This window comes from Thermochaetoides thermophila (genome assembly GCF_000221225.1).
Source record: "Thermochaetoides thermophila DSM 1495 unplaced genomic scaffold scf7180000011816, whole genome shotgun sequence".
Taxonomy (NCBI): Eukaryota; Fungi; Ascomycota; class Sordariomycetes; order Sordariales; family Chaetomiaceae; genus Thermochaetoides; species Thermochaetoides thermophila.
The window spans coordinates 4,367,342-4,382,474 of record NW_006383032.1 but is presented as its reverse complement, the minus strand read 5'-3'; the positions used below and the strand labels follow the sequence as shown (position 1 = coordinate 4,382,474).

Sequence of the window (15,133 nt, the reverse complement as noted above, 5' to 3'; positions counted from 1 at the left end):
CCGAAGGCCGATTGTGATGCTAAGCCGTCGGATCCTGTGCCCTGTATCCGTTGTTCCTTGCACCAACCAACCCAAAGCTTCCGTTGGCTTCTTTCTGTGGCGCCGCGTGTGCCAAGGTACAAGCAGGTGAACGTGATTCTGTGGAGCCGAACTCCACCAGGATGACGGAAGCCGAGCCTGCTCAAAGAGCCCACAACGAGTCCACGTTTGCCCAGGGCAGCCAATAAGAGACGGGGAGAACTTTTGGCCCTCTCACAGTGTTTTTGAACGATACAGGGCACTGTCATTGAAAAAAAAAAAAAATTACATACCACAAACAGCTTCTACCGATAGGCACGCTCTGTCTCACTACCTACATTCATCGGACTCCTAATCTGAGATGGATGGAAATTCTGTTGAGAGGTAGGCGCGTAAAGTCTCATTGTGCCTGAGCTTCTGAGTGTCGAGCTAGCCTACAACAGACCAAAAACTCTTCGGCGTCTAATATTCTGGGCCATACCTTGGCATATTCTCGTGAGGAAGCCCTCAAAAAGGTGTCGTGTCACGACCAATAGAATGTATCAAGCCGAAAAAGAAACAAGGGGTTCTGACGAAAGGTTGTCAGAGATGAGAATAACCAACGGAAGATCGTCAGAACTTAAACGTCAGTAGTGAAAGATTGTCGAAGCTGAGAAGCTCTGACGGAAGACTGAAGGGTCTTTGGTAGAAGAAGAGACAAGGAAGGATTCTGAGTATATAAGATAGATTCCTCGCAGCAGGAAGGGGGACGAAAAAGAGAACTCCTCGGTCAGAAATATAAACAGTTGCCTAAACCAATTGGTGACCCGCAGTGTTTCTGAATCTGTGTGTGAGAACTCCTGTCTCTCAGATCCATAATAATAAGCCTTGAACCAAGCTCGAACCCATCTCAGGAAAGCTAGTTGGATCGTTACATATCGTCATGTCGGCTCCCCCAATATCAAGATGAAAAAAAAAAAACAAGGCAAAGAAAATTGTCAAAAAGAAGGTTCAATTTGGATATTGAAATTGGGAGAAAACTCAGGTGACAACATCCAGCGCTTAAGACGCCAATGGATGATCCCGTGTAGAATACTATAATTCACTTACCTCCTCATTCCCATGACCCCTAAGCTGTGAAGGACCTCATCCTCAGTATTGATGCCTGTTTCCTCTCACATACACCTCTGCGTAATTCTCAAAACTCAATGTATTACCTCTCTTATCCCCATCCAAGCCTAGAAAGAGATCCATGCCGCCTGCCAGCCTGATGACAACCGTCCGGTATGTTTCTCCCAACAACATACTAGCCCAAGTAACACAAACCAGATGCGAAATGTCAAAGAAACTCGCTTTGCTGTTCCCTCTTGCAAGAAACCAAAACTCAAATCACACCAACCGCCGAACCGAACCAAACCGCCAGAAGCAAACTCAAAAGAAAAAAAAATCAGTAAATTGAAGACGACCTGACCTGACCAAACCTCAAACCTCAAACCGACCTGAACCCAACCCAGTGAGCCATTGTGAAATAGCAAAATCCATACATAAACAGGGGAATATCCCTCCCGTGTCCCAACCTAACCGAATTATCCCGCCGTTTGAGTCCTTAACCAGCCCTACCCTGCCTTGCCCCAGTTAATCTGTCCCGGTCTTGCGTCTCTCAGACCTTGCCAAAGTAACACTGACAGGGGAGATGGATATGAACAAAACAAACAAGGGGTACAAAAAAAATCCTCCAAACAATGTATGCTCGCCCTCAGGCGGCTAGATCTGAACACAAGAATTGCCCAGAAAACCAGTCCATCACATGGTATCATATTCCCAATCTACTCCTTCCTTTCCCCATCCCCCGCGCTCTGTCCTCCCGCAACAGCAGCCACGACGTTCTTCACCGTGGCGCCCAAACTAATCGTAATCTTCTTCAACCCCCCTCCTCCCCCCCCACCACCATTATCATTATTCCCAGCCACCAAAGAACCGCCGCTCTTCTTCCTCTTAAGAAACCCGCCTATCCCCCCTCCTGAACCCGCATCCATTGCCTTTGAATCCGGTGAAGAGTCCGACCCAGCATTCACACTACTATTCGTCCCACTACCCGTGCTATTCCTCCTCTTATTCTGCTGCGTCAGCCGATCAAATACATCCTCATCATCGTCTTCTTCGCGTCGACGCTTCTCGGAGATGCGTTCCGGAGGGGGCACAGCGGCGGCGGCGGCTTTGGCTGCTTTGGCTGCTGCTGAGTCGGCGGGGGGAGATGCGCATTGAGAACGTTTACCGCCGGATGGGTATGTCGATGATGAAGGGGACTTTTGTTGTTCCTGCTGTTGTTGGGGAGACTCCGGGGCCTGATTCTCCTTGGCGTCCACATTCTCTTTATTCTCCTCCTGCGAGTTCGGCTGGGAATCAGTCATATCATCATCTTCGTCGTCCGAGTTGTACTCAACCAGCGGTTTCGAGGGACTCTTGCCCTTGCCTAACAACAACGACGACGACGACGACGACGAAGAAGAAGAAGAAGAAGAGGAGGAGGAGGAGGAGGAGGAGGAGGAGGCAACCTTAATTTTTAACGGCTTTGGCACCTCTACCGTTGCCCCTCCCAATTCCTCCTCCTCCTCCGAACCATCCGACACATTCCAGTACTCCTCCTCCGCCGGATCAACCGACAACTGCTCGGCCATAGCCCGTCCTGCCAGATTCGGCGGTGGTCTTCCCCTACCCAGCTCGTCCTCCGACTCGATGTACGGGTCGGCCGTCAGGGTCGTGAAGCCCTGCGTGACGTCATAGCGGTGCACCATCTCGTAAAAGGTGTCCATGTAAGTCAGTGTGTTGAGCTTTTCGCGATAGTTCTCTACCAGGTGCTTGATGAGCTCCTTAATGTTTTCCTTATTGATCAGCATGAAGAGCTCCAAGCAGGCAGAACAGAGGAGGTTGTCGCGTGGAAGGGTCCGCAACAGGACGTCCAGGATCGGACCCAGAACCTGCTTCTGCATCATGTGGTTGATGTAGAAGTTATCTTGTAGGACGACGAGGTGTCGGAAGAAGCGGATTGCCACTGTTCGAGTTAGCCCAGAGCATAACATCAGGAGATAAGTAGACTCACCAAGCTGCAAATGCTTCTCCCTGCAATCCAGAAGCTGGACAAACCGCTTAGCAACGTCATTGCTTAGAATGAAATGCTTCGCTCGGTAAGCGTGCTGACGAATGCAGTAACAAAGGATATCGTTCAAGTAACTGAACACGCCCTCCTCCTGGGCATTGAACTTCATCACCTGCCGCTTCTCCAGCTCCAGCAGCGGCGAGAACAGCTTCTCGGCCGAGTGTTCGTAAAAGTGGTGCAGCAGCAGCTCCTGCTTCTCATGCTGCGGGTCCACGCCCCCCTGGATCCTGAACCTCGCCTGCGCCAGGAGCTCTCCGTGCACTTCCTGCAGCTGGGGCAGCACTGCGCTTGGGGCCGGCTCGAGAAGGACCTTTATGGCCTCCGCAATCTGCGACTTGACGCCCAGATCCACCTCAACAAGCAGCAGAGCAACTAGCGTCTCGATGAGCGGGGGTTGGCCCTGGCTGAGTTGCTCGTAGATCGTCTGCCGCACCAGCGACGGGTCGTGGTCAATCAAAGACACCAAAATATCCGTCGCGCCGACTCGAACCGTGACATCAGCTTGCTTCAAGCCAAAGTTGACGACATGAAAGAGGCCTTGGTTGAGGAAGTTCAGATATAGCGCCTGGCGGGTGGGCGGCTGAAGGTTTTTAGCAATAGCGCAACACTGCTGGATGAAAAGGACCGCCTCCTTCTTGCGCAGGAGTTGCTCGTTAGGGCTTGTGAAGATTCCGAAGAGGTCCTTCAGGAAACCGGGCGTGGAATGCAGGTGCTGGACGATGTCCACCTGGTTGAAGAAGATGAGAGAATTAAGGACGGAGAATGTCGGGTCGTCGAGAATGCGAGCCAGTACCACATCCTTAAGGTACTGAAGCCGGTAGGTCATGTGGATTTTCCGCCTAATATTCTCGTCTTGAATCCTGACCACTTCCTTGTACCGACTCTGGTTGCTTAACCATTGCCGATGGTTGGCCTTGAACCCATCCGGGAAATCCCTATCATATTCCAGAGCGCCCACGACTCCCATGACGTACTCGTCCGAGACGGCATGCTCGATAATCGTGGTGTCGTTCAACAGAAGAATTCCCTTCATAATCTCGCACAACTTCTGGAGGTCTGGTAGGTCTTCGAGGTCCTCGGCCTCTTCAACAAGGCTGCCCAGCTTCCCAATGTAGTCCTGTTGTATGATCGTTTTAGCAAGCGCATCGCGACCAGCAGGCGATTGAGCGAGCTCCCGAATCGTAATCAAGAGATCGTCCAACGACTTCAGTTGGGCCGGCGGCAACTGGACTAACGGCGTTACGTCCATGGTTAAGTCATCTGAAAAGCCATCTTCAGGATTACCGGTAGGCTGCGGAGGTGGAGGAGAAATCTCTTCGATTATTTTCCTAAAACAAAAAAAAATTGTTAAGACGTGCGCCAAAAGTTGTATATGGGCTATCTTTACTCACCATATCGAGGCACAGCCCTCGGCTTCTTGGAAACTAAGGGCCATTTCAACGCCATTTTCGGTCCACAGGATTAGAGTCGCTGCAAAAGCGTTAGACTCGCAACCAAAGCAATCCCCGGCGGCCCCCGGGGAGGAAGGGGGGGGGGGAAGGGGGGCTCGCGTCGTTAGGGTGTACATGCCTCCTTGTCTGTTAAACACAACATTTTTGGTCACCTTCGTCTCGAGAAGCCGTCGCTTCGGATCCTCCTCCGCATCAACGAAGATTCGGGCCTCCTTCTCGTCATTCTGGTTGGGCTGGCCAATCTGTCAGCATTCTAGCGAAACCCAGCGCCCGCGGATCTCCTAGCACGAATTAGCATACCGGGACGTAAAAGGCATAGCAGTATCCGGTTCCGCGATCAAACCAATCGCCGTTCTGGAGCTCATAGACCTTGACACGCTTCTGGTCGCCCTGTTGATGAGGCACCGGTTGTGCCATCATCAAATAAGATTCGCCCGCCGCCGCCGGGGAGACGGAGGCGAAGATGTCGTGGCTTCCGTCGACGACGAAGCTGTCGGGGTCGGGGTCGGGTTCGAAGTTGTCGCCGGATAGGGGTTGTGGTGCGACGCCGAGGTCAAAGTGCGGCGCGGGAGACGGGTCGGCTCCGGTTAGGCTGAGGAAATCGAGGGTAGCCAGCGTCTCGAGATCGTGCGCGCGTCCCGGGGGGGAAGCGCGTCTTGGATCGACGGGGATTGAGGTAGGTAGGTAGGTAGATAGGTAGGTAGGTAAGTAGGTGTGATGCGTAGTCGGCGCGCCGACAGAATTAGGAGTTGGGGAGATGGCGAAGTGATAAGCGCCGCCGTCGTGAGTCTGTCGGTAAGTCGGCCAATCGGCCTAGAATAGGATCAAATCAAAAGCCGGTGCGCGCGGGTGCGACGTGGAGACTCAAGATTAGGTAAAGATTGGGGTTTATGATGTGCGAACAGAACGAAAACTTCTGACGCGGGGTCTCTCAAGCTCAGCACGCCAACTTTGGGCATTCAGATGCTCGCGCGCAGCAGGTAAATTTGGTTCTCTTGATTCGAGAATGCGTCGTCGTACGGTCACGACGTCGGTAGTGAGTTGTGTTTGAATGAGGAGACGACTGATCCTGACCCGGCTCGGCCGCGACAAGCAGCGAAGTAGGCAACTGCACCGCCCAGAGGGGGGGGGGGCGGAGAGGAAGAAGAGAGAGGGAAGAGAAATGGGGAAACGTGCTAAGGCAAGCCTCCCGTGACCGATAGCCAGTATTTGCCGAACTGGGGCAATTGCGATTGCGCGAGCGAGCGACAAACGGTAACCTGAAGCTAAAGCCAATGCCGCTACTTAACTTCGTGTGCTCAAAGCGTTGACGCAAATGAGATGGAAGCAGCGCGTGTCAAAAGGGCCGTCGAGGGTCGCGCACAGCTGCTCAACGCCTGGGCATGTGCTGTTCGTCCGGACGAGGATGGGCGAGCTCGATGGCGCGATCAAAATTTCTTGGGGCCCGATGCTACAAGGCCCAGGGCAGCCAGGGCTGCAAGGTTGCGATGAATGGGAACACTTGGGTTTTGGGAAGAGGCGGGGGGGCCCGCTGGCTGGTTGGCGGAGTGCGTGATCGCTAACCCGCTGCCTACTGTTCAATTGGTCCCGGTGGCCAGGTTCGAACCTCTAAGTCCCAGCAGGTCCATGAGTAACCCTTTTCAGACCGTAAGACGACGGCGGGTGGCCCCCTTTCCTCCCCCCTCCCCCCTCCCAAGCAGAAAAAAAAAAATTGCCCAAAACAGTCATTTGGCGGCTTGGGCTCGCTTGCTATTTGCTTGTTTTGCCAAATTTTGTTTCTTTTTCAGCGCCTTCCCCAGGGTTAAGCGCGCCCTGATGTCACCTCTTCCTGCCCAAGGCCCCCAAGGTGGCCTGTGCGGTCGCAAACCCTGCCCCGCAATTCAAGCTCTTTTTGGGTGACCACCACCTGTTGTCGGTCCGCCAACATCGGCTGTGGAGAAGGGTTTGGGCTGCTGGAGAACTTCTGGAAGCGGGATCGAAGGCCAGCTGGCTGCCTACTAGGTATGTAAGCTTATTTTCTCTAGAGCTTGAGCTTCGGCAGCTCTCTTCGCTTTCGATTCAAGGATTGGATCAGTTGCACGGTCCAGACAGAACATTCCTAGTGTAACATGGACTCTCCGCTTGTGGGCAGGCTGTCCAGCTACTGACATCATCAAGTCGAACGCTGTATTTTCGCCACAGCTTCGGCCCGCTCTGCTTCAGCAGCATCCTCGGGCAGGATGGTCTTCGACGCCCACATCTGCTGGTGCTCAATGCTGGCGTCCGTATGCCGGCTGGTACGATTTCAAACTGCTGTTATCTCTCAACCCTCTTTGTGAGGCCTCTTTTCAGCCTTTTCATGGCCTCCTGATGATCCAACAACAGCTGCCAGAGTGAGTCCAGCCTTCGGAACACTTGTGATGACAAATCAGGCACTGCGCAGAAAGCTCTGATGCCATGTAAAAATATGATCCTTAAGAGGCAATTGCTCTTTTTTTTTTTTTTCGTCAACATGATTGAAATTGTACTCCATACTGTACTCTTAAGTAGAGGTTGAAGAGATTGAAGAGAGCTTTTTTTTTCCCGAAAATTCTGCGCAGGTGAAATCTGAATGGAACAAGTCCTCATGTGCTTTTCTCAAGCCATGAGGTTTGGATAGAAGAGATGCACTGCTGCCTGCTTCTCAAGTGGCACGGTCTCTCATTTCCTCCCGGAATTTGATGTGTTCCTCCAAACTCATAGAGATGATAACGGAGCTTCAAACTCAACCCTCAAGTTTACAAGGCTAGGTCCTTGAATGCTTTGCAGTCGGTCATAAACACTGTAATGTAAAGAGCATCAAAACTCAATCTTGGGCTTCTGCTTTGTGCACAAAGGATTGATGTCGAAACACTGAACTCAACGTTTTTACATCAGCCATGGCAAAGAGTTATGATAAGCGTAGGGGACATCTTTTATGCTGATACCCCCCCCCCGGGACTCGGAGACAACTCCGTTCTTATAATGACAGAGGAGCTGCAGCAGCAAATAGATGAGGAAAGACAAGACAACAATGTCGGTTATTAGCAACTATTGGCATCGGCGAGCATCCCGGAAGCTCAAGGGTCGTTCTGACGTATCAAGACCTGTCAACGGAAGAAAGTATCCAAAAGATAAGGGCCTTCCCCCTTTCGGGCCGTTAACACAACGCGACCGGTGTAACAGCTCAGGGAGCTTCACTCGCCAACGGCTGCCCTTTTCTTCTTATCAGACTGCTTTCCAATTCCCACTTGACACACCAAAATCAGGCCAGCCATAAGAGTCATATGATCGTTGTGCTTCAAAGTTCAGCGGCTTCTGCCGCCCGACCAGAATCTTTGAGACAGCACTGAAGCTCAGCAGTCTCGTGGGATCCTGGCAGGACTTCTGGCAGCTTTCCTCGGGCCACGCCTTCCCCCTCCTCCCCCTTTCCCTCTTCCCCCCCCCCCCCCGGGGGCGTTTCAACTCCAAGCGGGAGCGCTAAATAAGGAATTCACGATGCCAGCTCAAGATCCATGTTCGCGCCGCTGCCAACATTGTAGAACGTTTCCTCTCGCGTCATCTTCATTCCCTTCCTTCTCTCCCCTGACTTTGTACTTACCTTGCAACAATGGTATTGTTTTCTATCGCCATACGTTGTTCTTGTCGCAAATGGCGCTTTCTCTCCTGCAGCAGCGCCCTAAATAACTTCTATGACCAACAAGGACGCTATGTAAACTAACGATTACGCATTTCCAGTTTCGCCATGACGCCCGATCCCGCGACGATACCATGCAGCGCTACCTATCATCAGCAGGCGGGTTGCAGCACTATTGATGGGCCAGAGCGGATGCTGCTGCGGGGGTGTTCAGGTGGATTCATCAGGCCGACAAGGGTGAAGAAGGTTACCCAGCAGCCTGGGAAGTCCGCCAGATCATCAACAAGCGCCGCGATGTGACGCCAAAATCACGCCCAAGAGATCAGAGGATGGTATGAGATCCCTGGCCAAGCTTATCCGCTGATGAGCGATGCTATCACCGCAGTTTGCTCTTGCTGTACGCATAGTGAAATTAAAATGTGGAGTACTACTGTGTATTGTGACAGCCCCAAGGCGTCTTTCCGGTGCCTATCTTCCCCTTTGTAACCCTTGTGTCTGAGAAATCGGAGAAGTTGGATGGTTGTCTCTGTCGCTGTTTGCTTCGCTGTTTTGTCGAAATTTAGAGACAGAGGTTTTTATTTTATTTTATTTTATTTTTTTTTTGAAGTTCAGCGGAGCAGGGAATGAAGGCTGTTTGAGGGATGCGGAGAATGCAAGCAATCTTGTGGGCAGAAATTTCTTTTTAAACTGTGGACGCATTCCACAGCCTCCAGAGATGTTGGAAGTTTCTTTCGAGATACAGGATGAAAATGCCAACGCTTCACAACCAGCGGCCCTTGGAGTTTGAGGTTCCCCCCCTCCCTGTCAGCTGCGCGAACGCGGCGCGGTCCATGCCATAAAGCCACACCTACTTTGAGCTGAGGTCCCTGCCAAGCCCTGCCTAGCCGTACGGCCTAGCCTTTCTGGGCTTGTCGCAATGGGCTTTCGTTCCGTTTCTGTCGCTGGTGTTTCGGTGTCGGGCTGCACAGAACCGCCCTCGTGGCGCACCTGTTACGTACTGCGTACAGCAGCCAACTCGACCCAAAGGGAGGTATCGACATCAGCATCTTATCGACTGGCTTGCCATGTGTTTTTGTTTATCTCCCTTCTGATTGACATCATCACTTGAGACAAGTCGGCCTTTGGCTACGGCTGATATGAATACGTATCGCAATTCCAAAATGCATGGCGGCGATCTCCCACAGGTCGTCAATTTTGATCATCACTTTATCACCTTACTGTAATTACCGGTATTTGTATGCTAAATACAGTATCTTACAGCTGCGATCCATGTACGCAGAAACGCGCTAAATACGAGGGTCCACAATTCCGCTCAACCTTGTGGAGGCTGTTTTTGTCGAGGCCCGAGCCGAACCGGGGGATTGCTGTCTTGTCAGCCAAAGAGTGCGGGTTTCGATGCATCAGGCTTCGCTGGCTTTTGTTGAGACATCAGGCTCCTCTCTGGCGATAGGGAACAACATTGCTGTCTGAAAATCATGATGCTGCCACGAGGCCCGCGTGGATTATCACGGTAGGGCTGATGTCTTTCGAGCTTCAGCTGAGTATATCAGATTCAGGTGACTCGAATGTTTGCTCAGCAGACCAATGTTTTCCAAGCAATGTTTTTGATGCCTCTCTGATTAAACCTAGGTCACCCCTCCCCCCTGATGGATGGATAGTCGTGGATAACGTCCAGGCCAGAGCTGGCACGCACAGGCAGGGCTGCACAGGAAGGCTTTTCCACCAACACAAAACTGCGCTGTATGCATGATCCCTTGACCCAGAGGTAATCCATGTCCCAGACGTGCCCAGGATAGGCTCGATGCGAGGTGGCATCGGCAAGCCCCCGCGTGGCTTCCCGTATCCACCACCGCCGCAGATGCTGCAAGCCTCAGTGGATGATGGGGGAAAAAAGGCCAAGGCCGTCAGTGGTGGAGGGCTGAAAAAGCTGCATTGGGCTAATGGTGTGTACTGCGGTGTGCTGGGGAAACTGAGAGGCCGGATGGTGAAAGAGGAGCTTGCTTGCGCCCGCTGCATCCAGTTCCCAACTTTCCAAGATCGATTCCCAGTCCCAGATATCCCATTATCCTCGCTCTCTAGCTCGCTAGTGCGCGGCATACTGTGTAGGTCCGAGAGATCGGGCGGCACTACTGACAGTGCCAGTCCAACGGCTCTCATTTCAACCAGCCCGCCCCCCCGTTCGACCTTTGTCGCTCTTTTTGTTCTTCTCTCTTTCTTTCGCCACTTGGAAATTCGAGTCGTTCAAGGCTTGGTTGGCTGACTGACTGACTGGCTGGCTGGCTGAGTGACTGTTCGTCTGTCTGTCTGTCTGTCTGAACGAACCATTATCTCTTGCCGCCGCCTCAGGAGGGGCTAGGTGTCGCCGACCTGGCCTCTCACCGTCAACACCCATAGGCGACCGCCAACTCACCACAAACACTCAATTGATCCTGGTTACTCTGCCCTGCTGCTGATAGGCAGCCGTCAGTACCCTCCATCTCGATTGATCTATCTACCTATCTCACTCTCCCAGTTTTGCCCGTCTCGGCGCATTGACGCTCGGCCCTTGCTCATCCAACAACGGTCACGTCCTCACCATAAATTCCCGCGGCCTTCTCACGTTCAAAAACTTGTCTCCTCCTCTCTGGACTTCTTCGCACTCGTTACTATCTGCTGTGTCCAGCCTTTCCTCCCACGTTGGAGGGCATCCTTGGCTTAATAGCGCTATTATAGCCTGTCAACCACGCTCAGGCATTCGCTACTACCCGCCGATCCCCGTAGCCCGGTACCGTTTTCAATATATATTTGATATACTACTCCATACAGCCTGCGCCCCGCGCAAACCTGTCATTGCGATCAGCTGGTTCATACCGCTTGTGCAGCGGCAGAGTCTTGCCTGGTTGTGTGTGACTCGACAGGTTGCTAAATTTCTCGGGTTTCTCACAGGCTTTCAGCCAAATACTTCGCGCCAATCTACAAAAAGTGAGGCCAAGATCGGGCGCTGAGAGCGCCACTGACATCATGTCGCTGTTCGATAAGATCAAGCGCAGTCTCGAAGCTGCCAAAAAGCACCAGGCCCAGCAGGCAGAGAAGCAGAACAAGGAATCAACCGCCCCGCCCTACAAACATGTCCCGACACACGCCGCCTCTGATGCCTTGCTCGGCGGCCCACCTACCTGGAGGGAAATGGACAGGCCAAAGATTGTCGAAGCCAACAAGCGCCGCAGCGTCCTCACCGCCAACGGCATTGGCATGAGCGGCATCTATACTCCCGTGCACGCCGGCATGCCCCGAGTATCAAGCAACCTCTCTCATGTCAGCTATCCTTCCGCCTACGCCAACCCTGTTGTCCACTTGCCACGCAACTACAGCTACAGCAGTATCCCACCGGCATGGTCGTACCAAAATCGTGAGATGCACTACGGACTTGCGGAGGGTGGGACCCTCAAGGGGAAGGAGATCGGACGAATTCGATTTGACCATGGATACCCCTCAGCACGAGCCAGCCGGTCGTCTAGCAAGGTCTCGACCAAACGCATCTATCGCGAGTCTGGTCCTAGCCCCGATTCCCCTTCAGAGAACGCCAACGATTCGTCTAGCTCCCAGGATGATCTGGAGATGAAGCCCGTTCGGCACCCGGCATCCCATTCCTCGTTGAAGACCGCGTCCAGTTCGAGGAGACCGGCCAGCGATATTGGGAGTCCACACCGCTTGCACCCAAGCCATGCACGCAGGGTTTCGGATTTGGACTACGGCCGGAGCGCCTATGTCGTCCCTCGGACACCATCTTTCGGGTCTGGCATTCCTCCCGTCCCGTCCATTCCTCCGTCGATTGTTGGTGCCGCTGCTAGCAGCTCGCGGGCATCCTCGGCTGGCTCTTCCTCAGGTTCATCGGGGAATGAGTCCAATGCTTCGAGCACGACTGCCCCTAGTAGCACATCGCCTAGTGAGGACGTGACTCCCGCGACAAGCGCGACAATATCAAAGGATCAAGTCGCTCCATCAAGTTCCTCCAAGGATCCTCGGCCTGAGAGTTCTTCTGCCCAGACTACGACCGGCACACCTGCCCCAGCAACCGAAACTCAGGCTCCCGCTCCTACTACTACTGCCTTAACAGCACACGAATCTTCAGCTCCCAAACCCACAAGCAGCATAACTGCCCGCTCTTCTTCATCCCCTCCTGAGAGGGCAAAAAAGGTCAAGCCCTCGGTACCAGTCGCCGTTGAGGAAGAAGAGAACGAGATTGTCCCTCCGCCATCACTAGAGCAAGCCAAGGCTCAACAACGACAGGCTGCAGCTGCTATGGCTGCCGCGGTCAGTACAGCTGCAATTGCTCCTGCACCTTCTGTTGTCGAGGAGGCTCCCAAGAAGGCAGAGAAGGTAACCGCAGCAGCGGCTAAGCCTAAGTCGGTCAAGTCAGGGAAGCTAACCAAGACGCTTGCGACTGCGACTGCGACACCTTCTGTACAACAGACGAAGCCGGAGAAAAAGAGCCGGTGGTCGTTGAGTCTGGGGAGGAGTAAAAGTGCTGTTGCTGCTAATTAATAATCTACGGGAACAAAAGAGAAGTTCTAGCATAGATGTGTATTCGATCATTTGTGTCAGCATTTCCTTTGTCCCGTCGGATATCATGGCGTTAAACGGGAATTTAGGGAGGGAATTGTGGGTCATTACATACGGCTAGGTATCTGTTTTTTTTTTTCTTTGTCTTGTATGGATATCAAAAATTTTTTTTGTTGCAGGATTAGGATTTGGCATGTTCCTTTGACTCTTAGATATCATAGGGTTATTGCTTCGTTCTTTGGGTGGGAAACGGGATGAGTACTGTTCTACGTAACAGACAGACACGGGATTTTTTTTGCTTTTGACTGACATCTACCTGCATAGACGGAGTTGAGGCTCTTTGAGTGATGTTTATTACAGAGATCATATTCTGAAGTCACAGAGTACAGATAATTGAACGATTGCAAAGACTATGCGTCAGTTTCCTTTTGATGCTGGGCTACAAATTAAGAGAATACAATCCTTCATTTCTAATATCATCTCTCTCTGCCACTGTTTGTGTTGTGCCTTGAGCATACGACAGCACTAACCACTGATAAGATACTACGAGAAGAGTTTTCGCTCGAGCTCCCCCTATCTCGATTTCGTAATGACTGCCTTGCCGAGGCCATACCGAAATGTGTTTCAGACCAGCCATCGGCATGTTTTAAGACAACGCATATGAGCAGAAAAATATTGACACCCAGCCCATGGTTATGGCTCCCTGTGACACAAACTTTGATATCGAAATACGTACGACCTGACCAAGAGAAGCTGAAAGATATGCAAGCATGTAAGTGAAGCTGCAGTTCTTTGCCGACCGCAGCAAACTGAACTAACGTTTCCCACACATTCTACCTCATAAGAGCAAATGCAAAAAAAAAAAAAGAAGGACTAATCATACCCATGTTGACCCATGTTGACCATCTGCAGCCATCCGCCTGTGCAACGGAGACGAACCTGGTCCCCTGGAACGACGCCGGCATATCAGTCAGGTTAAACTCTAATCTACATAATCACGAAGGTGTCACAAACAGGGCTGTAGAAATCTGGAATATACGGATCCACGGTGAATGTCAACGAAATCCCCACTCGGATGCAGGATCAGGCATTCGGTTCTTTACCCGAAACCGAAAATTGAATGGTTGAAGAAAGGGTGACCAGGTTGGCGGGATCTTTTTATGCAGAGAGATATTATCAGTCGGGTTGGAGAATGTTTAGAATTGAGCCACGTGGAAGGGCTTATCTGAAGAGCCAAGGGTGAGGGAATGAAAATGTTTATCTTCCCCTTTCGGATCTACATCGACGCAAGGTATCGGGAATAAGAGCCTCTATCGGCACAGTGGTGCCTGTGAGTTTAACCCAGAAAAGCAAAAGATAGTGATCAAAACAAAGGGAGGGTTGGGGGGGGGGGGTGGAGGGGTAAGGTAGGTAGGAGTTGAGTGAGTCAAAGAGAACAGATCCCGCGTCAGACGTCCAGATGTCCAGCCACCCACCTCACTTTCTTCCTTGCCCCTCCTCAGAGTCACAATAATACAAGTTCCTAGCTTGCATATCAAAATAAGTTAAGTAAATCACAGGTGATCGGAACGAATTGTCTCCGAGTCAAGTAAACACTGGAAGGTATGATGCATCTGCAACGATGAAGGTGTTGTCCATGCTCTGAGAGGGTAAAAACAACGTCAGGGTTGCAGTGTACACAGTATGCTGCCACAACAGCCCTATCTTTCGGCAAGGTAGGTCGCACAGCTGCCGAGCAGAGGCAGAAAGTTCTAAGCTTAAATGCTACGTTTGGAGCCTTGATGAGATCTTGCCTGAAGGTTGGTATTTCATGGAAACATGTTGCGTAGCGGGCAAGTTGTACAATTTTGTTACCTTCAAACCTCGTTGAGCTACCTAAGAGTTTCACCCGCAGTTTGATGAGTCCGAATAGGGACTTTTGTCTTTGGGAAGTAACACACAGATAATCCGTCAATAATGCTCTACTATGATTTTTTTTTTCCAAAGTTTGCATGGAATTTAGCATCTAACGACTGTGTATTACTGAGAGAAACCTCTCAAGTATTAAATCCACGGATGAAAAGGCGGCATTGCAAGCACTGCAACTAAAACAAAGATGGCATTAAAATTAGGAACCGATACCTACCTAGGACAGTAGTTCAGTAAACACTGCTGTAATTTAATATTCTCTCAGCTGCTCAAGCTGGAATGCCTACCGAGAAGCTCTCTCGTGCTTGTGCTTATCCGAAGCTTCAGTTGAGGCTTCTTGGTGTGAGTTATATCTAGAGCTCAAACAGGTCTTGAAAAACTGGGCCACGAGAGCCCAGTAGTGAGTTTCTGGATCGGCGCGAGTTCCTGTTTTCCAAGCAAACT

The 15,133-nt window shown here is 51.6% G+C and overlaps 2 protein-coding genes across 2 annotated transcripts; one reads left to right on the top strand and one right to left on the bottom strand.

The window, feature by feature from the left end:
• Positions 1-1,823: 1,823 nt before the first annotated feature.
• Positions 1,824-6,532, bottom strand: CTHT_0032810 (uncharacterized protein; the record flags this gene model as incomplete). Its single annotated transcript, XM_006693656.1, has 5 exons — positions 1,824-3,049; positions 3,098-4,482; positions 4,546-4,838; positions 4,906-5,418; positions 6,473-6,532. 5 exons carry the CDS (start codon positions 6,530-6,532, stop codon positions 1,824-1,826), a joined length of 3,477 nt encoding a protein of 1,158 aa, XP_006693719.1.
• Positions 6,533-11,239: 4,707 nt separating this feature from the next.
• Positions 11,240-12,763, top strand: CTHT_0032800 (uncharacterized protein; the record flags this gene model as incomplete). Its single annotated transcript, XM_006693655.1, has 1 exon — positions 11,240-12,763. The coding sequence occupies one exon, from the start codon at positions 11,240-11,242 to the stop codon at positions 12,761-12,763; it is 1,524 nt and encodes a 507-aa protein (XP_006693718.1).
• Positions 12,764-15,133: the final 2,370 nt, after the last annotated feature.